The sequence below is a fragment of the Danio aesculapii genome, chromosome 21, assembly GCF_903798145.1.
Source record: "Danio aesculapii chromosome 21, fDanAes4.1, whole genome shotgun sequence".
NCBI lineage: Eukaryota > Metazoa > Chordata > Actinopteri > Cypriniformes > Danionidae > Danio > Danio aesculapii.
Window position 1 is genome coordinate 21,264,745 of NC_079455.1, and position 26,436 is coordinate 21,291,180.

Here is a 26,436-nt window from a genome sequence, read left to right on the forward strand (position 1 = left end):
CTCGTTGATTATCATTTATGGCACCTTCAGAACTGTTGTGAAACTCTCCTAATATACAGGAAATGTGGAGTGAGGGGATTCTCTCCTGAAAGACTGCAAAGCTTATTAGAGCTTCATGTGCAGCTGCTGTTCTCATGTTCTCTAACTGGGTCCCTCCCTCCTTTTTCCCTTCTGTCCTCCTGGCATGCAGATTTGGAGATGGAGAGTATAAAGCAGGACAGTGCATTGGCACCCGACCCATTAAACCCCTACAGGCTGAGCTCAGGTAGACCAAACCGTTTATCCACGTACTACGTCTAACACAGACTAACTCAAAACTGTCCTCTGCGTCTCCGCACAATCGCCCAATTTTCAGTGGTGCTCTGAACACTACTGTTTTGTTTCACTGGTCTTTCCTAACCTTCATGATGACTGGGTGCAAGCACAATAAATATGGAGTCGTTTTTTTCTTCTAACGCTTTTCTGGTCTCTGTAGTTTGTGACTTTGACCCTTGTCTTGTAGATTTACACTGATAACACTTTTTTTCCTCCTCTCTCTTGATCTGCTTTTTAATGCATGTGAGTATTTGTCAATGTTTTACTGTACTATAATACTGCCCTACCACCAGTTGGTGTCTTTTAGAAATTTGTAATGCATATTTAATCCACTATTAATCACTGATGTACAGTTAAAGTCTTAGCCCCCCTTTTTATTTTCCCCCCAATTTTTGTGTTTTTCAACACATTTCTGAACAAAGTTTTAATTACTCGTTTCTAATAACTGATTTCTTTTATCTTTGCCAGGATGACAGTACATAATATTTTACTAGATATTTTTCAAGACACTTCTATACAGCTTAATAAAACAAATGAGACTTTCTCCAGAAGAAAACCTATTATCAGACATACTGTGAATTTTCTTGCTCTGTTAAATATCATTTTGGAAATATTTAAAAGAAAAAAAAAAAATCAAATGGGGGGCTAATAATTCTGACTTCAACTATATATGCATATATGTATATACAGAAGTTTCATTTTACGATAAGGTTATTAGCTAGTAAATAAAATATTTTTCTTCTAAAAATGTCACTTTAGACCAGAAGTGTTCAAACTACGGCCCGGTCAACAGTGAGTGCAGGAAATTTCAGTCACGTTGGGGCAAAAAATATTTCTTCACAGAGGTCAGCGAGAAATGTGTCTGTTTAATTTGCCAGGAATCAGTTGCAGTAATGAAGGAATATAATATTAAAGGGCACATAGTTTACCTATTTTTTATGATTTAATATTAATAATATGGTTCTTCTGAGTGTGCCAGTTTTGGTTCAGTTCAAAACACAATTCAGATTGGTTTATTATAATGTGTTAAAAAGTGTCATGTTGGGGGCGTGTCCACAGCTCGCTGATTTAGGGGTGTGTTGCTTCACATGTAGATTAGTTTCGGCTTCCAGCCCAACGTAACAAGGGGGCGGAGCCATGAGCTCACCCGCTCTGTGTTTGCAACAGAGTCAGACAGGCAGACTGAGAGAAGGAGCAGGAGTGGGAGGATCAGCAATCAGTCGTACATGTACGACTCTGACACAGACCAAGCAGAGAGTACAAAATCATTTGTGTCTTTGTACAGTTTTACAGCCAACTGTGTGCTAGTTTCAAGTACCGAGCTTGTACACCGAGACTAATAACCACGCACACTGAATTAACTTTGACTGAGGCATGGGATGCGTCGCTCGAAGCCGCGACACGGCACACTAGACACTCTCTGTTGCGCGGCAGAAACATGAAGTGTCCCGAATCATCGCGTCACGCATTTTAGAATTTTAAACGTTTCTATCAGGGTACACACAACGGCGCTTCAAGACAGCCGCTGACTTGAATATATATACATGTATGTATATATGTGTATATGTGTTTCAGTTCACCAAAAAATTTTATTGACCAAATGAAGAAATATACCTACTTTACTGTGGTTTTAAATCTTTATGAGTTTCTTTCTTTTGTTGAACACTTGATTTTGAAGTATGCTGCTTGCTGGCACCCAGTGACTTCCATAGTAATTTTTTGACATTATGTATTTAGTGTCAAAGGATACTATATGCTCTATAACTGCAGGTTAACTATGTTTATATACTGCCCACTGTATACACAACTTCTTAATGTTTTTGATTCTGACTAATGTAATGATGTGCACCATTTGTGAAGCTGTTTTGAATAATAATTAATGTGAAAAGCACTATACAAAAAATTGAATGGGTGCCAGCTGCCAGCATTCTCTAAAATATCTTTTTGTGTTCAACAGTCTCAAATGGGATTAGAACAAATGAACGGTGAATAACTGATGGCATAATTTAAATATTTGGGTGAACTATCACTTTAATAAGCGCGTCTTTTAAATAAAATCTTTAAAAAATAGCAATGATTTTCTCATGCTGTACATTATAATGTTTAGATGCCTAATTTCACCTGATACATTAAAAATGAAATTAAATATCTAAAACATATAAAAATACATACAAATCTGATATATAAAATACATGCAAATGTAAACTTCTCTCTTTACCAAGATGCAGAGTTTATATGTTATACTTTAAAAACAATAAAATTTAAAAACACACGTGCATGTAGTAATTTAGCAAATCTAAAGATAAATACATTGGTCACACTTTATTTTGATGGTGCGTTTGTTGAATATAAGTTACATTGCATCTACATGCCAATTAATTCTCATTAGATTATAAGTAGACTGTTAGGTTAGGGTTAGGGTTAGTGTAAGTTGACATGTACTTGCAAAGTTTCTTATAGTCAGTTAAATGTCTGTTGAAGGAGCAGTATCAGCAGATATTTAGCAGACAGTCTACTAATACTCAAATAGACCATCAAAATAAAGTGTTACCAATACATTTTACTTTAAGACTTTTAAGTAGTTGTTTATAACTTTTATACTATGTAATTTTATTGTCTGTCCTTTATCAGTCAGCCATAACATGAAAATGTTCTAAATGTTAATATCAGTATTAACCAGAATTTTAATACCAGTCTATCCATGCTATTTTGACTATATCTACATTCAAAGCATCTCTATTTAAAATTATGTATGTGACGTCAGTTTATGGCACAGTTCTTCTGTTCTTTCAAGCCAATCTCATTGTGTTTACCCGAAAGACTCATTGTGAAGCTGGTTTGCAACAAACTCTGGGCTGATTTACACGACCCTGGCTAAGATAGGCTATAAAATAATCCCAGCTTTGTCCGCTGACAATATGAGCTACAGTCTCTCCATGGTGACTCAAACACAATCTTGTGTATTGCCTTTGAGCATGTTCAAATACAGCAAATACCTCTCCGCTCCCCTGCCGAGCTTCAGCCCGACAGCAAACGACATAAAACGTCTTATGAATCATTCACCTCATTAAGCAAATGCTCCATGTAAATGGTTAACCTTATAGCGTCCTATCACACCAGTGGCGTAACAGTGATAAAGGTAGCTGTAATATTTTGTTTACCAAGGTTTTGCAGCATGAATAGGGCACTTTGTAGGATATGAAAATGCCTTGGGTCTAATCAGTCCTTGTTCAAGTACTTTCGCATTCACAAAAATAAATAGCCTTTATTTCATACTTTTAGTTTCAGCTGTAGCAGGTGTTGCTCCAGATGTAGCTCCCTTAGCTTGTCCTCATTTCCTAAGTTTCTTGTGGGGCAACAATGTCTTCCTCTCAGTGGAGTAAAGGGCAGCTGCCTCTGTGAACACGCCAAGACAGCTGGAAGGAACAGTGAGAGAATGAGAGAGACAAACTGTATTAGGTTTACATAGCAATATGTGTCAGTTTGTCCTTAAGGAGATTTTGTACTTCCTTACTGGCCTGTTCTGAAAACACATTTTGATATGAACTTCGGTTAGCTGTTGGGTCGGGAGTCTGGTTTATTATTATTGTACGTGCACACATTCCTGTTAACTCTCATAATGGTTTATCAAATCAGCAGATGCTTTATGCTTGTAGTGAACATGTTTGTTTTTATTTTTGTTGTTACTGTTAGAAACGTTTGAAGCCAGTACGTTAAAAAAAGGTAATGATGCATAGTTTTATTTAGCAAGGATTCATTAAAATGATTTGATTTTCAAATTATTTTACTAAAGGAAAAGAAATATCTTTTTTAAAGGGTTGGTCCACTACGATATCATATATTAAACTTTAGTTCAGTTGTAATGTAGCTTTGTGAACATAAACAACATCTTTGAATGTAATAAGCTCAAAGTTCAATGCAAAGGGAGACATTGGCCTTTGCGGAGTTAGCTTAGCAAAGTTTGGGGACTTCAAAAAAATACATCTGGGCTAGTGAGATCACAAACACTTCAGGTTGCGCACATTTACCACTTGCACACACCCTGCACAGCGAAGGGTTGTGGCCAGAGGGGCTGTAATGTTAAAGCTAAAATGCCGTTCAATCGCTGCTATTTCCACAGAGCTTGTTCTGTTTTTGTAAATGGGCTTTCAAAGGACACGACACATAGAGAGAAGTGCTTACAATTTTATTTTAATTATGTTCCAGAGAATTATAAAAAAAAAAATATATATATTTGTGTAGCTAGTATTTGACAAAGAACAACTTCCAGCATCTCTCTGTTTAGGGCTGGATTCGGATAAAAACTCCTCCAACCATAATAGAAGATTCATTGTGATCCACAACCTGTACGTTTTTACATTTTTTTTTATTTGTTAAAATCTATATATTACATGTATAGTTTCTAGCATTAAAGATATGTTGTAGCAAGAACGTAAACAACGGGAAATGCTGTTTGGCACCGCTAACAATTTAGCTACAAATTCATATTTATCAGTCAAATGCTGTAAACACCCACAATCATCACCAGCGCTGCACTGTTTCTCTATGCAGCCGCTTTCCGTGCGTGCTACATCTCAAATAACAAACGTGCAAAAGATATCTGAATGTTTCATATTACTTAAACATGCTTATTCTGAATATATGTGAAAGACACTTGTCAGATTTTATTTTAGAGAGCAGGTGTGAGGTTCAGCTGTGTCCTTTGAGTAATTTTCTGTCGGATTCTGGCTCAAACTGATACGGCTAACAGCTACTCTGACTGACAGCACATTATGTTAGCTGAACTAGGAAATATGACAGTTGTTTTCATGTTAGCCGAGAAGCTGTATATAGTCAAAGTAGTATATAAGAAAAAAAATAACATGATTTTCTACAAATGAAGCATGAGCACACATTGCTTTTGCATCTTATGAACACAACCAAGCCTTTAATACACTCTGGACCACCCCATTAAATGTTTAATAGTTTATATATTAAATAATAAATATTAAGCAACATGGCTGTTTTTCAGCATTGATCATAATGTCTCTTGAGTAATACATCTGCATTTTGTTTTTAATTGTATAAAGTTGGAAACTTGAGAAGTTTATTTTATTGTTGTTTTTAGTATTGATGAATCTGTCCATTAAACATTGCTGAGTCAGCGTTACCTTGCACAACATGCTGTGTTGTTTGACAGTTTAGCCACAGACCCGGTGCAAACAAGGTTGTCTTTGTCAAAGTATGGCTGTACCATGTCATTCTGAGTTGTAAAGGCTGAATGGGAACATGGCCTTGGCTGTGAATGGGTTTCTTTAGAAAGAGGGCATTGTTGTCGCCCTAGTGTTGCGGTCACTTGAATTATATTTATCTTAGTTTGACTTCTTGCCTTGTTATAATAAATAAACTTCACTTTATTTAGAACTTGTTCATTATAAGTCACATTTAGGCTGTATAATTATTGAAGATCACAGGGGACAGATGTGTTATGCTGCCATTGTCTTTTAAAATACATTCATCACTCAGTATTGGATATATGATAAGTGCAACAGCCCGCAGGCTGAAACTGTCGTTCTCTGGTTTAAGCGGTCGCTCACGCCCCGTTCTCTCTACTTCACTGAAAGTTGATATTAGGGGCTGGACAAACTCCGAGAGGAAAGAGAGGAGGGAAAAAGCGAAGAGGAAGGAATGCATGCTGACTATTAGTTTTACCGGCTGGCAGTGAGAGAGAAAGAGAGAGAGAGAGAGAGAGAGAGTGAGTGAAAGAGAGAGAGAGAGTGAGAGAAAGAGAGAGTGGTCTGTGATGATCTTTCATTTGTTGTTTCTCAAACTCTCTAAAGCAGCTGCAGTCTGACAAACTTGTGAATACTCGAGCACAGACTTTGTCCTTATTCATGGATATTTCACAGTGAGGTAAGTCATAAAGTTTTAGCTCTAATACAGTTGATAAAATATCTAAGACTTGATGCAGCTGAAGTTCTTTTTAATAGCCAGACTTTGGTTAGAATTACTTGTTTTTTCACTTGCACTGCTGAGATATACCCAAATTTGTATATGAATTACTTAGGGTTTATTCATTTGCACTGTTTAGTAATGAGCTTTTTGAACATTTGCATTCTTAATTTGTGATAAATGTATTTTGTTGTCTTTATCCCTCATTATTTGAAGCTGCTGGTATTTCTTTTTTAATTGCTTTCATTACATTTTTTATTTACAGATGTGTGTCATATTTGTTTACAACAGAGAAATGTGTCAGAAAGAGTCTCAAAGAAATGCCGAGTTGATTTGGAGGGGAAAAGAAAACAGTATAATGTGTCAGTCAGTCACGTTGTGCAGTGACGTCATCAGTGTCTCCTCAGCGGAGGTAAAGTGCAGCCTGGAGGAAACAATCATTCTTCAGTAGCGCACACAGTCTTGTTGCTTCTGTGAAGTTCAGCACATGCTCTGTGTTTGGTTTGTTGTGGTGTTGTTCAGAATAAGACGTTCTGTGAAATGTGTGGCAGTCTCTTTACTGGCTCAAGAAAAAAAGTAGAACAGGAAATTCCTTTTGCAGCTCTTTTTACTATTAACCTCGACTGGATTTGAAAGAATTGATTGCCTTGAGACTAGTTGGAAAGAACGGGGAAATTTCAATACCATTTATCAGAGAATACTAGCTAATGTGCCTTTTTTTTAAAGGTACAGGCACAAAGGAACAGATGAGATCACAGCTGGCAGATGTCCCCTTGCCACGTCCACTGTGGTTTCAGCATGAGAAGGATCACACATCCTTAAAATCACCAGGGAGTTAAACTCTTGAAATGAAGCAACTGTGATATTTGCAATGATTTTGCTGATCATTAAGACTGCGTCTCCTGCAAAATCCACCACATGTGTCCACACAGATAAACACAGATGGACCAGTTTGTGATTTGTTAGTAATCCCAGCTGCATTTATAGTAGCTCGGAAATTGTTTCCGGCAACAGATTGTTTGCTGATTCATTATGCAGACAGTTTTTTTTCTGGTTTGTAGCATTTAGGCTTGCTAATATTTTATGGAGAAAAATGAATGCAGCCACAGTTTAATGAGCAATGGGGTATATGCACACGGACTTGTAATTTCAGTCAGCCAGCCCCAGGGCTTCCGCTGAATTGTCATCCCATTCAAAATCGGCACGTTAAGATTTGATTTCTTTAAAAACACAGTGATCTTCACTGCCTGATAGTGGATAACAGACCGAACAAGAAGCACTGCATTAAATTATATTTTTCCACGCCATGTCTGTCAAATTTAAAAATTAATTTTACCCCAGTATTTTCAATGGAATTTTAGCGCTAGCCTGTTTGTAATGACGGTGCCTGTGTTTAAATGGTCTTTCGTCTCTTTTTACAATTGATCATCTAAATAAATAAGTCTGTTTAACTGAATGTATTGTAATTCCATTACAACATCGATGCTGTAAATGGAACCTTATGAAGATTGAAAATAGTCGCAAAGCTTTCACTGGAAGTTCATCATTGGCTGAAAAACACTAGCTATGCACATAGCCCATTGGAATATGGAGGTTATATATCAAACTCTCAAAATATTTTGGAGCATTTGTGTGATACTTTAACTAAACCACACTGAACTGAAGTAAACTGAACTTCAACTCTGAAAACTGAACTGACACAGTTTCAATTTAAAGGGCTGTGAAACCCCCTTGTCTCAGCAGGGTTTTTTTTTTGAGTGGTGAAAGGAAGGGTATGCATGAAAAGGGTAGTTTCAATTTGAGCACGCTCTGATTTTCACAGAGGCAAAACAAACACAGACGCAGAGGAAAAAGACAGTTTACAATTACATGGACATGAGTAATCAAATATTTGCCAAATTATTAATTGGCACTTTCACTTTTTATTCAGGAACATTTCATGCATGCCCCTGTGACGAACAATATATTGGATGTCATGGAAGCGTCTGCTGGAAGTGTTGTTTTAATGGAATGTTTGATACCGCAAGGTGAATGGGAGAAAAAAACCTCTGCATTTCTCAATAATTCAGCAATTACAGCGGATCTTTCAGCCCATAATATTGTAGTGATATTAACGTACTGTATACTTAGTAACTAAATCATTTTAACTAAGGTGTGTCTTTAAAAGCTAAAAGAGAACTGCTGACGATACTAACTTTGCCTCTGAAGAAACATAAACAAAGAACACTGATCACACACTTACCAAATCTGTAGAGACAGGACAACCAACATGAACTGGAACCGCATCTTTTTTTAAAAGAAATGGAGTGGCAAGTCCAGATTTCACCTTTTTCAGATGTGAAAAACTCTCGGGTAAAAATTTTTTTCTTACAAACGTATTTTTGTCACGTGTTAGCAGACCACTGTAATCCACACGTGAGTCCAGCTTCACTCTCATAGCGGGGAAATGAAAACAAAACCTTTGTTGCAGCACATTTATAAATGCAACACTGACGACCCATAGCTCTAAATTCTTCTTCTTCTTCCACTTGTTTTAATTACGGTTGGCAACACAATGTGGCATTTCTCTGCCTTCTGAACATTGTAACCAGTAAAAGTCTTCGAGGCTGTCATGCATATTAATGAAGTTGCACTTCATACACAATAGAGCACACCGATTGGTTCGAACTAAGTCTATCTTTTGAATTAATGATAAAAGCTCAAAGACGTCATGTTGTACCCGCTGGTACAGACAGCCAGTCTACGCGCCGTGACGTAGCTTCAAAATTTCTTTTCAAACCAGAAGAATGCATTTGCTGGAAAAATGCAAAAACAACCAATTTTCACTTTTTTTTGTGAAATATACGTGTCCTAATAGAGTTTTTAGCAACGTGGGAAACGTATATAACTGTCAACAGCTAAAAAAATGTGTTTTGGGGTTCCGTGACCCTTTAATAGAACGTCTATGTTAAGCTGCTTTGACACAATATACAAAGTAAAAGTGCCACAGAAATAAAGATGAGTTGAATTGATACTGTCACATTCTTGGAATTTTGTTCTTGATACTTTTCCTCTGTGGCATCCAAGATTTTCTCAAACTAATTCTAGGTCAGTTTTTTTTTTTTTTTTTTTTTTTTTTTTTTTTTTAATATGGCAGTTACTGTCAGTGTTTGTAATGTCAACACAAGCTTCTTTGGTGTCCAAACAGCTTGAGATGTCCTTCCTGCTTGGCCTCCTTCAAAAACTAAATGAAAGGAAACATTACTTTCTTGAAGACTTTCACAGATGTTGTATGTCAGCCACTCATCATCAGGCTTTTTACGTCCAAACTCTGAGCTCTTAGGGCCTTTTTAATTCTTTAAGCAAAATCGAAGCATGAACTGGTGTAATTTTCAACAAAGTCAAGTCAAAACAAACTTTGTATAGAGTTTGCTTCCGGAGTTTAAAACGGCTTGTCAAAGTAGAATTGTTTATTCAGTTAGTAAATGAGCTGTCATTGGTCGTGGTGATTAAGTAGGTGTGGCTACTAAAACCAAAACACTAACTAGAATATTTAATATTGAAATTAAAGTGGAATTTTCATGATCTTATTTATATACATGTGGTTCTCAGCAGTGTGTACAGCATTAAGACAGATTGTCCGCGGGGTCTTAAAAAGAATGAAAAGTTGATAAGTCAGTTTAGAGAAATGTAAGACCCTTAAAATGTATTAAAGTCTTAAATGCTTTTTTACAAGGTATTCAATTTTGTATAATTTTTTTTTTTATTCTACAATGTATAGTTGTATGCTAACGTTTGCCTGAATTTTATCTAAATATTGGGCTGCTGTGTAGTTTATGAAATTGATAAAATCATAAAATCCTGGAGTTCTATAGACGCCAATTAGAATTTTTATTCTGTATATGTATAATGTTTTAGTTCAGGATTAGTTTGTTACAATCAGTATTTAATAAATATACTGTATATTAAAATGTCACCTATGTTACCGGTTGAAAGTGGCGATGAGGTCTTGACATGTATGGAAAAAGTCTTAAAAAGGTCTTGAAGTTTACTGAATTTCACTTTCTGTTTGCAGTATATACCCCATGAGATGTGTGCTAACAGTTTACCTCTGCTTAGGAATTTTAAGCTTGTGTTTAACCCTTAATGAAAGATGAAAGGACCTCATCGTGATATATAGTGAAATTGAACAGCACACCAGGGCCTTTTGACGGTTGATTAAATTATACTATACTTTGGTCTTTATAACAACTGTTTTGATCAACAGGTAATAAAATGCTTAAATGCTTTACCAGATGTACAGCAAATACCCAGACATGCAGGATGCACTTCAGTCAATGGAATTTGGGCGAATCAAGTAATTCTTCTCAGTCGACGAAACAGCATTTGTGATCTAGGTTATTCAAGCAGCAATTCAATGTAGGATTTGGGAAATTCCTTCAGTAAAAGGTTCAGGGTTAATACATAAACCTATTATTCTCATCCAACCCAGTGCTTTTACTTTTCATTATATTAGATCTTGGCTTCCTCACATGATGTGGCTGGCACTAAGCCAGATTTTCTTTAGGTCATTTATTGTTGCACTGCTTGCGCTATTCTCTGACATTAATATGTTCTGTATTTATTAAATCTTCAAATTTGATTTATTTTTTTCAGTATCCAAGAAACACGGGAAACTGATCACTTTTCTGCGCACATTCATGAAGTCCAGGCCAACCAAGCAGAAGCTGAAGCAAAGAGGTATCCTCAGGGAGAGGGTGTTCGGCTGTGACCTAGGAGAGCATCTACTCAACTCTGGCCATGATGGTGAGTTTTGCCCTGTTTTGTCATGCTCCAGACGATGCTTGACACTGGTCTTTGACAGTGTGGGTGGGCTTGAAACCAAAGCTAAACATCCCTCCCCTTGAATCACCCTCGGATCTGTCTGCATGGGTTGCGATGGAAACCGATTGGCTTAAAGGGGTCTAAAGGTCAGAAGAAATGGTTAGGGGGCCGTGTCTAGAGATTTCTTCCCCATTGATTCAAAGCTCCCTGGCAGCCTTCAGCATTTGCTCCATTTGTTTGACTGCAATCCTCTCTGAGCCATTGCTTGCCCTTACAATCTAAGCATTGTCCTTTTCAAACGGGATCCGCGCAACTTGGTGCGACTGCTCGACCATTACAGTTAGAAGAGAGAAAAAAAGCATGGCTTTTATTAAAATGCTTCAGAATGAACATTCTTTCCCTGAGGATGCAGGTATCCTTAAAGCAGAAAATCCTGGTTTTCTTCAGAAAAGTGTTTCAACAAAAGGTCACCTGTTGTTTGGGCTGTTTAGATAGTCCTCAGGTTTAGTACTTGGATCTGAACTGTCCTCTCCCACCCATGAGCAAACACTGCTTTAATGTGTTTGTAAAGCAAGTAATGGCAGATTGTGTACTCTTCGTCTCAGACACTCTGATCTCAGAGGAACGTGAGACGACATGGCTAAACACTTTGTTCAAAAACTGAGTCATTAGCATGGATCAGTCATAGGAACTTAAAGCTCTGTGGACCTCCCTGCAATGCACTTACTCTCTTGAAAAGTAATTCACTATGGGGTTATTGTCTCTAATGTCATTTGCTGCATTTTTAAAATACTAAAAGGAGTCTATTTTATTTCATCTCATTATGAGCTGTCTTTTAAAAGTATATTAATCTTTAGTTTTAAAAAAAAATTAATATGAATATAAAAAGATTAATAAGATAGCTGCTTTTCTTTTAAAGAAGTAATTCCTGCGCACCATGTATGTATGTATTTGATGTATTTGTATGTATTTGATGTACCAAATATATTAAATTAGTTGTTATATATTACTTGGTTTTTATAGTAATAAATAATTGCAACCTATGTGAGCCTTACGCCCTTTGGCTTCAGTGCTTGATGGAGGGCATGTCTGAAGTTAGGGCTGACAGGATCATCATAGCAGCATCAGCCAATGACTTAATCCGCAATTGGCTACTGTCGGTGCTGGGGTATTTGCATAAAGCGATCTGATTGGTTGGCGCTTCTGTTGGAGCTTAAGAAGTTGAGAAATTCCCAACTTCGCCGCGAGCAACACTGCTGAAGCAGTGCCGACGGATCGACTATTCAGTTTGGCAACGCTTGACGTCACCCATTCAAAGTGAATGGGAAGCGTTAACGCTAAAGCACCATCTGAATCGGCCATAAGAGACTTGTTTTATAAATCTTCACATCCAACTCGATACCTTTTGTTTGTAGTGTATTTGTTTAAAATATTTTTGTTGTTTTCTTAAGTTCATAAATGTATATTAGGGTGTGATGCAGTAGATTTTTGCCCACCTTCTCTGCATAAACAATTCAACCATCCAAAGTACATGATCAATTGACCCTATAGCGCAAGTGACCGCTCAATCAGCGTACCTGAAACACTCACAGAGGCTCCTGATCATCATCATTCAAGTTTAAGTTTTTCTAAATGTCTCAGTGACAGATTTTTTCCCCCTGCATTTAAGTGGATTTTGTGCTCCAGACTGCTATGAAAGGAATGTAGATGAACAGCTGCCTTTGAGAAACTTGGACTCAATCATCTGCCGGATAATGTTTTTCAAGACTAGAGGCCAGTCAGGGTTCTCTGTGACTGATTCCTCAGGGTGAAGTATTGCAAGGTCATACTGGAGGTCTGGAGTTTGTCTAATGCCACTGGAATAAATGCAAAAAAAGAATTTCACCTCACAACGTGCTTTGACCATTATCAAAGTTTAAAAAATCCAGAAATGTACTTTATGAAAGAGTATTACTTCTCTACTGGCATTTTGACAAGTTTTAAACATTGTATGCCAAAAGGGATGGTCTGCTAACATTTTGTCTAAACCTTTAGTCCCCCAGGTACTCAAGAGTTGCACCGAGTTCATTGAGAAGCATGGAGTGGTTGATGGAATGTACCGTCTCTCTGGGATCGCCTCCAACATTCAGAAGCTGCGGTAGGACATAAACACACTCCCTTAATTGCAAGTAGCAGAGATAGGGATTTATCACACTGCTTGAGAAACTCTCAATGCACTGGCTGAATATTAAGCTGTTGCTAATTACATTTTGTAATGGAAATGTTTGTATTCTCCAATACAGGAGGAAATGAAAGGATGAGAGAGATTAGATGGGGGATTTATTATCGTGTCTAAGAAAAGTTTACTTGTTAGCTTGGTTGATTAACATTACTTAGTCTTCCTGCTTGAGTTCCTATGTACTGACAGACAAGAGTCAATATTTTGATTTTTATATGGACATACAAATTCATTACACGGTTACATTACAGCTTCTCATTGAAGACCTCCAGTTTTTTTATAGCGGGTTATAATCACATAACATCATTTACTTACATTAAATGTAAGTAAATTATTACAAAGCAAACTTTTCTGTAATTGTAGTATTGCTGTGTGTTATTTGTTTAACCTTTTAAGATTACATGCTGACTGACGGACTGACTGACTGACTGACAGGGCTGCGACATGTGTGAGGCCAGCAAACATGATGTAGCTTTCAGTTACAATGAACACAGTTTCCATAATTATACTTTATTTATAGATAAAGGTATATGGTTCTGCATACAATGACTTTATCTTGCTGGAGTTTATAGCCATTTCACTTTACTTCAGGTCACATCAATGTCATTCTGTAAGTCTATTAGAGACATTTATAAATATTCCTAGCAAATCTAATAAATATTAGTGACATACTCGTCACATAAACGCACTAAATCTCACTTCAGCAGCATTTATTTCAGCGTGCACAAGACAATCTGCGCTTGAGCAGCATATATGTGAGGGTGTGCAAGAAGTTTTGTGCACAAACAGAGGAAATCAGTGTGCAAGCAAAGATATTTGCATGTGAGGGTGTGCAAGAAGTTTTGTGCACAAACAGAGGAAATCAGTGTGCAAGCAAAGATATTTGCATATATATATATATATATATATACCGCTGTTACCACAATCTTAAACCTTCACAAACCTTTTTAAAATTCCGATTTACCAATATACTATTATTTCTGATTATTATAGTATCAGATGTATCAACAAATCTAACAGTTTGGCTACTTAATATTTTGTTTTGTGTGATTCATATTTTAGTATTATTTGATGGCATATTTCCTAGGTCCTCTGAAAGGCCCGCCCTCAAGAGCCTGATTGTCAGCTAACATAATTCTAACATTATGTGCTGTGATTCGCAGATCAGCTTCACATCACCAGGAAGCATCTCTGTTATAACATTACATTGCCTCTGGCCACGCCCCTTCGCTCTGCGGAGTGTATGTGTGTAACCTGAAGGGTTTATGACATCATTAACCTGGATGTATTTTTTTGTAATCCCCAAACTTTGTTCTTTGTAGGCTTTGCTAAGCTAACTCTGTTAAAGCCAATGTCTTCCTTTGCATTGAACTTTGAGCGTCTTACATTCAGAGATGTTGTTTATGTTCACACAGTTACATTACACATCAACTAAAGTTTAAAATATGATATTGTAGTGGACCACCCCTTTAACACATGTTGTGTGCATAAAATAAAATTATTTTATTGCAGTAATTTTGTTTCAGTTGATTTCATCAAATATTGAATTCATTTTACTCTAGATATTGTCATTTATCATTGAAAACCAGTATTAGTCCTTATTCACTCACTTACCCTCCCTCTCTCTTTCTCTCTAGGCACGAGTTTGATTCTGAACAGATCCCAGATCTGACAAAAGATGTTTACATTCAGGATATACACTGCGTGGGCTCCCTGTGCAAGCTCTACTTTCGAGAGCTTCCCAACCCACTTCTCACCTACCAGCTGTACGAGAAATTCTCGGTAAGCGTTTATCCCAAAACTACAGGCTGTTAATACGCCTTTTCTCAGACACACACACACTTTGTCATACAAATAGCTCCAGCTGAGAGCATCTATACCAGAACAACCAAGCCATACTTATGATATCAAAACCTTTGTAGTTCTTGGCAGAATAATATGCGTGGGTCTCTTTTCTGAGTGTGGCAAAACAGCATAGTAGTCATTAAAGGCTTCAGGCTGTCCCTTCTATTGATTGCCGTAACGAGTATGCAAAATGAATTGCTTGTTTCTTAGAGCCCTGCTTCGCAAGGAGTTCATCTGCATGGCAAACAAAGCCCTGACATTTGCAGCATCTCCAGATAAGTCTCTGCAATTGAAATAAAAAGAGGCCAAAATAGAGTGCATTGATATTTTCAGGTTGCTATGGAAGCAGTGAAACTATAATGCGCTGGAAAGGGGACTGACCCCATGCGCTTATGTCCACTCAGCAGTACAGTGTGAACATGGCTTTGAGAGTATTTTCGTTTGTTCAAGCCACTCTAGATGCAGTGACCCTGATTTACACCCGCTCTTCTCCTTTTTAGGAGGCTGTGTCAGCAGCCACAGATGAGGAGAGGCTGATCAAAATACATGACGTCATTCAGCAGCTGCCGCCTCCGCATTATAGGTTTGTTAAATGACCACAGTGCCCTCTGCTGCTTGCAAGTGCACCCGCAGTTCTCATTTCATATCAAATGTTACTGCCTTTTTAATAACCTAATGCATTTCATATCCCAATCATACTACTAATGTACTTCAAGTACATCAATGTCTGTGGAAAATAGAGGCTGTTATTACAACATTGTTAATTTAAATGAGCATGCTCAAGAGTCATATCCATTATGCAGATTTTAGTTGGCCTCAGATTTTTTTTTTTTTTTTTTCTGATCTGAAGTTTTAATGTTTAGTATTCATGCTGCTTTTGCAGGACCCTTGAGTTTCTTATGAGGCATCTTTCACACTTGGCAACCTTCAGCTACGTAACGAACATGCATACTAAAAATTTGGCCATCGTTTGGGCACCCAACTTACTGAGGTAAGATCTGTTTGGTGCAACTATAATATAAATAATAAAAAGTTACGTTTCTAAGTATAAATTCCTAAAAAACTTAAAGTAAACCTTAGCGTTCATTGCTAATCTTGATTTTGTTTTGTTTTTTCCATTACTTTACAAGGTCAAAGCAAATAGAATCTGCTTGCTTCAGTGGGACGGCAGCCTTCATGGAAGTACGAATACAATCGGTTGTGGTGGAGTTCATCCTAAATCATGTGGATGTTCTCTTCAGCCCCAAACTGAGCTCACTCATTCGAGAGGGAACAGGTATGCTATGTGAAAAAATAAGCTGATTTCAGCAGAACATTTTTTTAAGTGCTATATAGTCATCGAACATTTATTTGTCATCTTAGGACACAACTCTCTGTCTCGGCCTAAATCTTTGCTAGTACCCTCGCCATCCACAAAGCTGCTAACGCTAGAAGAGGCACAGGCACGCACACAGGCCCAGATCAACTCACCCATCACTGCAGACAGCAAGTACATAGAGGTCGGAGAGGGTCCTGCAGCATTACAAGGGAAATTCCATACAGTCATAGAATTCCCTACTGAGAGGTAAACTGCCAGATTTTAAATCTTTTTCCATGTCAGTGTCTGTGTTTTGACTTTTTTTAATGTTGTCATAAAAAGTTGAGTTATGTGCCTGTTATTTGCATAGAGATGCATTTTTTTTTACTGTTTACCATTTGTTTACTAGGAAAAGGCAGCCAATGAAGTCTAAAAAGTCTCCTGTTGGTAGTTGGCGTTCTTTTTTCAACCTGGGCAAGTCTTCTTCAATGTCGAAACGCAAACTACACCGTAATCCCAGTGAACCAAATGAACTCAAGGCTATGGCACTGGCTGGTAAGTTTAGCCTCAGAATGTCAGATGTTCTTCATCACAAAATATACACAGTGGTTAATCAGGCCTTTTATCAGATTGTACAAGATGTTGATTAAAGGTTTAACTGAAAAATTACCATTTTGTCATTAATTAATCACCCTTTATCATTCCAAACACCTTTGTTCAATTTTGGAACATACATTAAGATATTTTAGATGAAATCTGAGAGCTCCTCTATACTCCATAGACTGCAATGTAATGTGTGTATTTATATAGCGCATTTATCATGTATAGCCATACACCCAAATCGCTTCACAATTATGAGGGGTGGTCTCGCCACACCACCATCAGTGTGTAGCATCCACTTTGATGATGCAACGGCAGCCACAGGACAACAGCGCCAGTGTGCTCACCACACACCAGATATTGGTGGAGTGGAGAGATAGTGATGGAGTCAATTCGGTGGATGGGGATTATTGGGAGGCCATGATGGTTAAGGTGTACAATGGAGGGTATTTGGACAGAACACCGGGGTTACACCCCTACTCTTTACGAGAAGTGCCATAGGATTTTTTTAATGACCACAGAGAGTCAGGACCTCGGTTTAACGTCTCATCTGAAAGATGGCGTTCACTGATAGTATGGCGTCCCCTTCACTTTTACTGGGGCATTCGGACTCACGCAGACTATTACTATTTCCAACAGCAACCTAGTTTTCCCATGTGGTCTCCCATCCAGGTACTGACCATGCTCAGCCCTGCTTAGCTTCAGTAGCTGTGTCTCATTTCAGAGGCTGCATTCTCCGAAGGATGCATTCGAAGTGCGCTGCATCATCGCGACACGACGAGACGAAAGCTGTCTCATTTAAAAAAATTCGAAGGCTCCTTCAAACAAACTCTGGTTTAAATGTATGAATAAGGTTTATTTTACGTGGATATGTAAACACATGTTAAAACACAAAAAGAGTATGACATGTCTTACAAAAGAGTGATTTTATAGACTGTTTACATGTTTATGTGTACATGTATGGATCAAAGGAAATATATTTCCAGCTTTTATAAACCTTGTTTTGGCTTTACATCGCTTACAATAAGTTTTAAAATCACTTTGAAAAAAAAAGTCATTACAAATTTTATTACAGCATATTAACAGCAACTGTTACGGTTGCTAGGTGACAACATGTGTCCTCTGTAGGCTAGATTGTCTCATTTCAAAACACTCGGTTCGGCCTGTGTGGACTTCGAAGGATTCATCTTTGAAGTCTGCATCCTTCGGAGGATGCAGCCTTTAAAATGAGACACAGTTAGTGAGTAATCGGTCTTGGGCTGCAGAGTGATATGGCTGTGGCCTTAACACATTAAAAGTCTTATGGGCAATGGTCATAAGACATTCAAAGTCCAGAAACAAACATTGTATTGTATTTTTTTCTTGGTTAAGGAGGAAGAGGAGACACTGGTACTCTTCGGTCTGCCAAAAGTGAAGAGTCTCTCACCTCTCTACATAATGTTGAAGGTAATAGATTTTCATTGCTCAGAAATTATATCAGTCTTGTGAACCGGATCTTGTTTAATACTGGCCATTCTGCTTTTCGCATAACATAGGAGAATCTAAGGTGTATAGGCCGCGCAGACCTCGCTCCAGCAGTGATGCCCTCTCTGCTTCATTCAATGGTGACCTTCTGGATACCAGACAGCACTGTAACTCGTACGACAACCTGGGTCATGGGGACAGTGATGGGGATGATGGTCCAATCTGTGTGCCTGCCCTCATCTCCCCACCACGCTCTGCTGATGATGTGGATCTGAGCCCCCCTGATATTGGCATGGCCTCTTTAGACTTTGACCCCATGTCCTTCCAATGTAGCCTTCCTCTGGCAGAGACTTCAATTTTCTCAATTGACGCAGATACAAGCAGTCTAAAAAGGAGCCCTGCCAGTGGCTCAGAGTCAATCTCGCCAGTCCGAGCTAAAGTTACGACCCGTTTTTTGTCTCCAGACCACAGTACAGCCTTAAAGGATAAGCATAAACTGCTCCCTACATCTTTCTCTGAGAAAACTCCAGTTCAGTCTGTTGAAAGCACTGAGAAGTCAGCAGTTGTTACTCCTCCAAGCATCTCTGAATCAGCTGCCTCCGTGATAATGAAAGGACCAGAGAGCACTGTGCTTCAGCCCTCTTCCCCTCCATCTCCACTCGACTCTCCTACAAAATTGAGCTCTCTGTCAAGAACCACCGATCTGCCCCTGAGTGAAGCCATTCAACAAGAGCTTCTTTCTAAAGCTGCTACCTTGGAGAGTAAAGACATATCGAGCATTGAATGTTCTCAACCACCACAGGACACCTGCTCTCAAGAGCAGCCAGGTAAGCTGAACTGAAACACAGGCATTTAAATTCAGATGGTTACTTGGTGATTCGTTAATATATATTTTTTTATAAATTACTTAACGTCTCTCCTCGGTAGGGCTGTGCGATTTAAATGAAATCATATCGAAATCGCGATTAGGACATGCACGACTTCTAAATCACCTTACAGCATGATTTTCCTGCGTCTAAACAGAGCACAAGAACAGGTGACTGAATAACTTGTGTATACATCAATGGGTGAGTTCAGCACAGGAGGACTTGATGCCAAAAAAGTCAACAACAGTGGTGTGGGATTAGTTTGAATACAGGAAGGCCGATGTACGGCAGAATAAGGTAATTTGTAAGTCAGTCGTAAATTGCATCTAGAAGTGTGTGGAAAGTGCAAGGCGCATTACTTGCTTTAGCATGGCATTTTTAACGTGCTTTGTGGTCACGCTCATCAACCGCTTTTTCAGAGAATGACAAATTAACAAAACATCACTGCAGTTCCAATACAAGTTTTATTTATGGAGAGAATTAAAAAGCACTTGGCGTTCACGAGTCTTGTGTTTGTCTGAGGTAACCGAAATGTGTATATTCCATCCAAAGCATGATGCTAAACAGTCAGCTCTTGTAACTCTTGTAGCGTGTAGCGTGAGGCATTCTGAAAAGTTCAATTTTAAGTTTGTCTAAAAAAGAAATGTTTTCAACTACGTGCACCTAGAATACACGCACACTCAATGTACGCACGCAATCCACGCGTCTCTCTTGGAAATAACGAACTTGTACATACAAAAGGCGCCATATGTAAACGGCCTGTTTCACGGCAGCATCACAGAGGTTTATGATCTATGCATGTCAAAACAAATCTGTGGACACACATGCAACTACTTCTGATATTTGGTCAAGTAAAACATCAGAGCCCTGAGTTTGATGGCGACACATACAAACATACACACACACACACAGTAGTCTTATTTATTTGTTTTGCCATAGGTCTGTTCTAGAGGTGATTTCTAAAAAAAAATGTATGTCTGTTTTAGAGACACGTTACTGGTCCTTGAGAAAGATCTAATTGTTTTTCTTTTGAAATATGTTTCAGATTCACACTGTAAACACAGATTCAGTCTGTCTTTGACAAAAATCTTGATTAAAATCAAAATGGCAATCTTGTTCAAGAAAATCGTGACAGGTTTCTTATGCCCATATCGCACAGCCCTACTTCTAGGATGAGTATTGTTTAATCTCTGTATTAAAACACAACAAACTACTTGATGAGTTAATTTGTGACAAAACTAGTCAATTTGACACAGAACATGCTTTTTTTTCTTAAATATTTCATTAATTCAATTGTACATCTTTTATTATGATTCCTCTGTGAAATGATCTTCCAAATTACATTGGGTTAATATTTCACAATTGAATTATTTTGTTTTTTCAGGTTTAGTTCACCAGGCTTTTACCTGTAATGCTTTGCACGAGTGCCCTCAATGTAGAGAAATCTTTTCACGATCTGTAGAAATTTAACATTTCCCTCTCTTACCTTATCGTGAAAATTAGCCTGCCTTCTCCTTGTTTGAGTTCCCTCTGTTTTGTCCATCTGTAGGAGCCGTAGCTTTGGACTCTCCAAAGGGCAATGTCCCTGTCAGCTCTGTGTCCCTCGTCCCTCCCCCTCCCCCACCAAAGAACGCTGCCCGCATGCTTGCACTAGCTCTAGCTGAATCTGCCCAGCAGGCCACCATTCTCTCTCAGAAGCAATCCTCTGGACCCCCTACACCAGTATCCCCTCTTAGGCCTCAGGAGTTACTGGAGACCCTGGACTGGCCGCTGCCTTCTTTGCCATCACAGCCATCCGAGGAGGAAACTGCAGTAGAAGCGTCAAATAAATCGGTTCCTTTGTCTTCACTACCCTCCACTCCGACTGAAAAAATTACTCGCTCAGTCAGTCTGCACCTCACCACAGCTGATAGTGGGAAGCCATCCAGCATTTCATGCAACAGCCAGGACGTAATCTCACCAGAGACCCCAAGCCAGAGTGCTATGCCTACATGTCTGACTTCTCAAGTTTCTCAAACACAAAAAAGTCCAGAAAGACAGCAGCCTGCTGTCGGTCAGACACCTGTGAGCACAGCAAAAACCACTACCACAACCACCACTTCAACCATCAGTAGTAAAGATGCTGTCATTCAACAACCCACCTCTGAGGTAAGCAATGGCAATAGATCTAGTATTTCACCACAAAAAATCCATCAAATATAAATGCTTGTAAGGCAAATCTTTAATCTTAAACATGTTATGCATTAGTGCTGTTTAGCTCGCTTGCACTTCTAAGAGATGTATGTTGGTTCAAAAGATTCATGTCAAAATTTGTATAAATCAATTAACTTGTATTGGTATCATAACTTAAATCACAGCATACAAATGCCAAAATGAAAGATGTAAGCCACCTAACAGTGTTTGTTTTGGCTTAATCCTTAGATCCATATGCCTGAAACAGTCCTGCCGCCAAAACCAAACAAGGTGCCAGATCAACCAGTGGCAATTCTTCAGCCTCAGCCACAGATGCAACCTCATGCAGCATTTCGGTCTCAACCTCAAGTTCAGCCTCTTCCTCAGTCACAAGCACAGCCACAGTCTCAGCCCAGATCACAGCCCAATGCTAGAGTTGCACCAACCCTGGCAGCACCTCATGATCCTGTGGAAAAACCATGGGAAGCCATAAAGCCTGTCCATCCAAAAGGAGATAGTGCTTCCCAACACCACACTCAGGGAGTGACACCACCAACACCCCCTATTCGCTCGATTGAGAGTAAACTAGCAGCGGCTGCTCTTTGCAACACCGAGGCTGCCAACCCTGCCAACTTTCATGCCATGTTAGAGACATCCATGAGGGGATCAGTAGAGGAGACTCCCCCACAGTCTCATCCGCCTCACCGCAGATCTTCTACTCATCAGTCAGGTTATCTTTACCACTCAAAAGGAGAAACAGCTCTACTTGACCCCACCACAGAGGCATATTACCATCAGCGGGTTACCCCTTCAGGTCAGGCTACAGTGGGGTACCATTACCGGCCAGAGAGTGTTCCACCTCACATTTCTTATGTGTCGAAATCAGAGCCACACATTTCCTACAGAGGCCATGGGGATGGTCGATACAATACAATTGGACCTAGATCTTACCACCAGTCTATCAAATCACGTGGTCCACTGAGAAGTGAGTACATCTCTCCAAGCTCATTACACCACTCTCATAGCTACAGCCAAGCAGATGGACCAACCGTCTACCCAACAATCCGCAGGGTCCACTCCCTACATGTTCCCCCCACTGCTATTCGCTCAATGCCAGTCACCAGAACTGAGGTACCTCCAGATGATGAATTATTTTATTACCAGCGCCCAATCTACCACTGCAAGTCTCACCAACCATCATCTCAAGTCGACTATCATGTCACACAACTGCAGCCTTATTTCGAAAATGGAAGAGTTCAGTACCGCTACAGCCCCTATTCTGGCTCTCACGTCCTGGAATCCCCTTTCTATGATGTAGACCATTATGGTACTATCCGCTTAAGGCATGTCCATTCCTTCAGTGGTCGGGACAGTGCCCCTCTTCTTCGGTCTGGAGCCAAATCTGGAGGCTACCACTACCTTTCACGGCATGTTATTCCTTTAAAAGAACATGGCTTCATAAGCAGGGACATGCCACCTTACAGTGGTTCAAAGGGGAGTATTTACTTTGCGTGGGACCCAGAGGAGGCAGAAAGGCTACGCATACACTCCATCCGTAGAGAAAGCAGAGCAAGGCAAAAGGTTAAGGGTTCTGTTATGTCTCAATATGACAATGTAGGACCCTACATGCCCGTGGATATTGACATGTTACATTTGCGCAGCAAATCAGATCCTGGAAAAACTGTACTGGTGTCCTCAGAGAGCAAAGAGGCCAGATACAATGTTGTGCCTGGATCTCAGCATGCTCCCAGACACTTGATCTCTGATCCAGATGTCCTAATGTATATGGAAACAGAGAAGCACTGCCAAGGGAATGGGATGGGGGAGAAAACCACCAAGCAAGGCAGCTCCAGGACCTACTCGTCTATACATTCACACCAATCCCAACTTCCACAACGAAGCCTGCAGCACTTACCAGAGGGTGGCCATCATGACCCAAAGTTTGAGCCAGGGGAAAAGCAACTGAGTGGTAAACATTGGCAGGAACATTCGGGCAGCAGAAGCGCTCAAGCATGCTATGAAAGGTCTGATTTGGATCGCCACATATGCAGGGTTAAGGCCACTAGTAGTGCCAGTGAAGATGAACAAGCAGCTCCTGTGAAGCCGGCTCCTCCACCCAAGCCTGAGAGATCCCATAGTGTTCGAGAGCGGCACCATTACAACCAGTCCAGTCTTCCAGCATATTTACCAGACAATTCAGATAGAGACCATAGTGGAACCTACTCCCATCAGTCACAGGGGCAGAGACAAAGCACCGTTACTTTGCAGTCACATTACGACAACCTGGATGACTACCATCCAGTACCTCAATCCCAAACCACACTAGCAAATCGGGGTTGTTCCAGTTCCTATCATAGCCCTGGTTTCTCAACTCCGCACAGTAATCGTGCATACTCCACTGCCTTGGGACAGGGTGCCTTCATACAAGCTGAGCTTTCAGTGCAAAGGCCAGAGACTGAGATTAATGCTGAGTGAACAGGCATTTAGTTGGACACATTTGGAACATTGTTGGTGTCAATAATAATTCAGTTGAAGTTCAGCAGCCTCTGCGGGACAGTGGACTGCCTTCTGACTGAGTTTCTTTTTCTTTCGGTTTTTTTGTAAATGTACAAAGAAGTGTAACATAATTTTTACCGAACTGAATGTACCATAATTTCATTGGTTGTTTAAACATTGTGACATGGAGATACAGCTTGTTATTATACTGTAGATACTCTGTGATATTGACAAATGGTACATGAATCATAATCAGACGAGTTATGTATACCTGAAAAGTACTACTGGATATAAGGGACTCTGTTTTATTATTTTTGAAAATGTCTGGGACTGGGTATAAATGAAGTGTAAAGGTTTGCATTTTAGAAATGCATGTAATCTTATCTTTTACAGAACAGTTCTGTGTACCTTGATATAAATATATATTGTGTACTTTCTGGATGTTACAGTAACAGTGGAAGGGAAGCCCTGTTTAAGTCATCCTACCTTCATTTTACACAACAAGGTGGTACATGAAATTCTTTATTTCTGCCTTCAGCCTGGGGGCACCAAAATGTGCATTTTTCATTTTGTCCAAACTGTGCCATTACTCATATGGGTTTAATCACAAGCAACTGGATTTACTGTCTTTCTTTGAAATCTTGACACCATTTGACTGAACTCTTCTCGGATAGGTTGCTCTTTATTGTTAGGGGGACCAAACAATGAATGTGGATTGCAGAAGTATTCATTAAGAAGTGGTTGGACAACGCCTGAAGGTGAAAGAGCGAGTGTGAAGTGACATGGACCCATTTCTCCCTCCACGTTACCGAGAAATGTGAGCTTTTGATGCATTTAGAAGTTATATTATGTTTCTGACTGATTTTAGACCAGCACCTTACTTACTTTTTGTAACAAGCTGCATTACTAAATTTCACATAAACGTTCTGTAAAGGAAACTGTTTGGCTGAAAAGGTTGTTCATTTCATTCTGCTGCACAGTTTGTGCTTTCACCATTAGGGCAATGTTTATTGCTCTCAGAATTAGCCTGTCAGGTGGAGATAAACCTATATATTAGTTATTGGAGGAGGCAGTTTATGATCAGGGGACCCAGTTTTGCCAAGTCATTGCATGTTACCGTTCTGTCAGACAGTAATTATTATTGTATAACAATGCCTTTAATTCATATTGGTAATAAGTATACAAATGAGCTCACAGTTTGTATGTTTGTGGTTGATTCCCTGATAACATCTGTTTTTGTGTTTCGCCAAGTCTTATGTTCACTTTCATTTTGCCAGCATTTTGATTGACGTTTAATATGCTGTTTTCTCTTGTTTTTGTTTGTTTTAGACTGTGAAAAATATGGTTGGGTGGATAAAATAAAGACACTCATGTAACCTCTTTTTTTATGGGACCAAACTAACATTTTAATGAAGCATCTCCATTCTTGCACTCTCCTCATGAAGACATAACCCAAAACCTTTAGGCATTAAACGTAGACTAATTAAATCAAGCTTGTCACCATTAAATCCGATTAATTTAGTCTCAATGACACCTGCTCCTTGAATGCACTTTTGTTACCATTTTTTGTTGTTGGTGGTGCAACATAAATCTGTAGTGTAATACAGTTACAGTCTTGATTTAATTTGTCTGCAAAATGGATTGTTGTAAAAAGTCCTCCATTAAGATTTGATATTTTTAATCTGAAAAGCTGTTAGTAAATCTATAGTTTTTGGTTCTATTTCCTCAAACCTCTACACATCTGCCCAAGGAGCCACCTAGCTGAACATCTTTCTGTAATACCAGGAAAGTATTATCATACAGTATATGTTGACTATGACTGATAGTATGTTCACATTTAGCCATGGCTCAAATATATTTGTGATAACAAATGGAGAATTTCAGTGTCACCTCTGAACACAAATAAAACTTAGCCTGAAAAAATGAACGAGTCACTTATTCCATTCTTTATGGCATTTAATTCAATTATTAGCAATTTCATGCTTTCTGATTTTTTTATTTGCAGTAAATAATCCCATTAGTTGCATTTTTACTGTAGTACAATTCCAGTTAAACTCATAACCTTACTCATTTCCAATACAACTGCAGTTTTATGTTTTTGAATGTATTTTTTTTTAGTTCTCAAAGACAAAAAGAAAAAAAACCTGAACCACAAAACCAGTAAAATATATTTTTGTCAATTGCCAAAAATACATTATATCGCTCACTAAATCATTAGGATATTATGCAAGTATAATGTTCTGTAAAGACATTTAGTCTTTCTCATACTCTAAATAAATATTAACTCATTTTTTAATTAATGTGCACTGCTTATTTTATTTAGACAAATTTAAACGTGTTTTTCTCCGTATTTAGATTTTTTAATTTTTTTTTTAAACCAGATTTGGGATTTTCAATAGTTTAGTTGCATCTTAGCTAAATATTGTACT

The 26,436-nt window shown here is 38.8% G+C and overlaps 1 protein-coding gene across 5 annotated transcripts in view; it reads left to right on the top strand.

Annotated features, from left to right (window-relative positions):
* The window catches only part of arhgap32b (Rho GTPase activating protein 32b), a 141,776-nt gene extending 116,367 nt beyond the window's left edge, over positions 1–25,409 (top strand). For 3 of the 5 annotated variants that reach the window (XM_056447032.1, XM_056447033.1, XM_056447035.1), the window contains 13 exons: positions 191–265; positions 10,882–11,031; positions 13,084–13,186; positions 14,905–15,049; positions 15,613–15,695; positions 15,996–16,103; positions 16,243–16,388; positions 16,475–16,676; positions 16,819–16,964; positions 18,381–18,455; positions 18,545–19,300; positions 20,889–21,487; positions 21,761–25,409. In XM_056447032.1, the coding sequence (XP_056303007.1) occupies positions 191–265; positions 10,882–11,031; positions 13,084–13,186; positions 14,905–15,049; positions 15,613–15,695; positions 15,996–16,103; positions 16,243–16,388; positions 16,475–16,676; positions 16,819–16,964; positions 18,381–18,455; positions 18,545–19,300; positions 20,889–21,487; positions 21,761–23,986 (4,814 nt within the window). In that variant the 3' untranslated portion in view covers positions 23,987–25,409. Of the gene's footprint in view, positions 1–190; positions 266–6,016; positions 6,208–10,881; positions 11,032–13,083; positions 13,187–14,904; positions 15,050–15,612; positions 15,696–15,995; positions 16,104–16,242; positions 16,389–16,474; positions 16,677–16,818; positions 16,965–18,380; positions 18,456–18,544; positions 19,301–20,888; positions 21,488–21,760 lie in introns of those variants that run through there. The other 2 variants (XM_056447036.1, XM_056447034.1) reach the window with 2 other exon arrangements.
* The last annotated feature ends 1,027 nt before the right edge of the window (positions 25,410–26,436 follow it).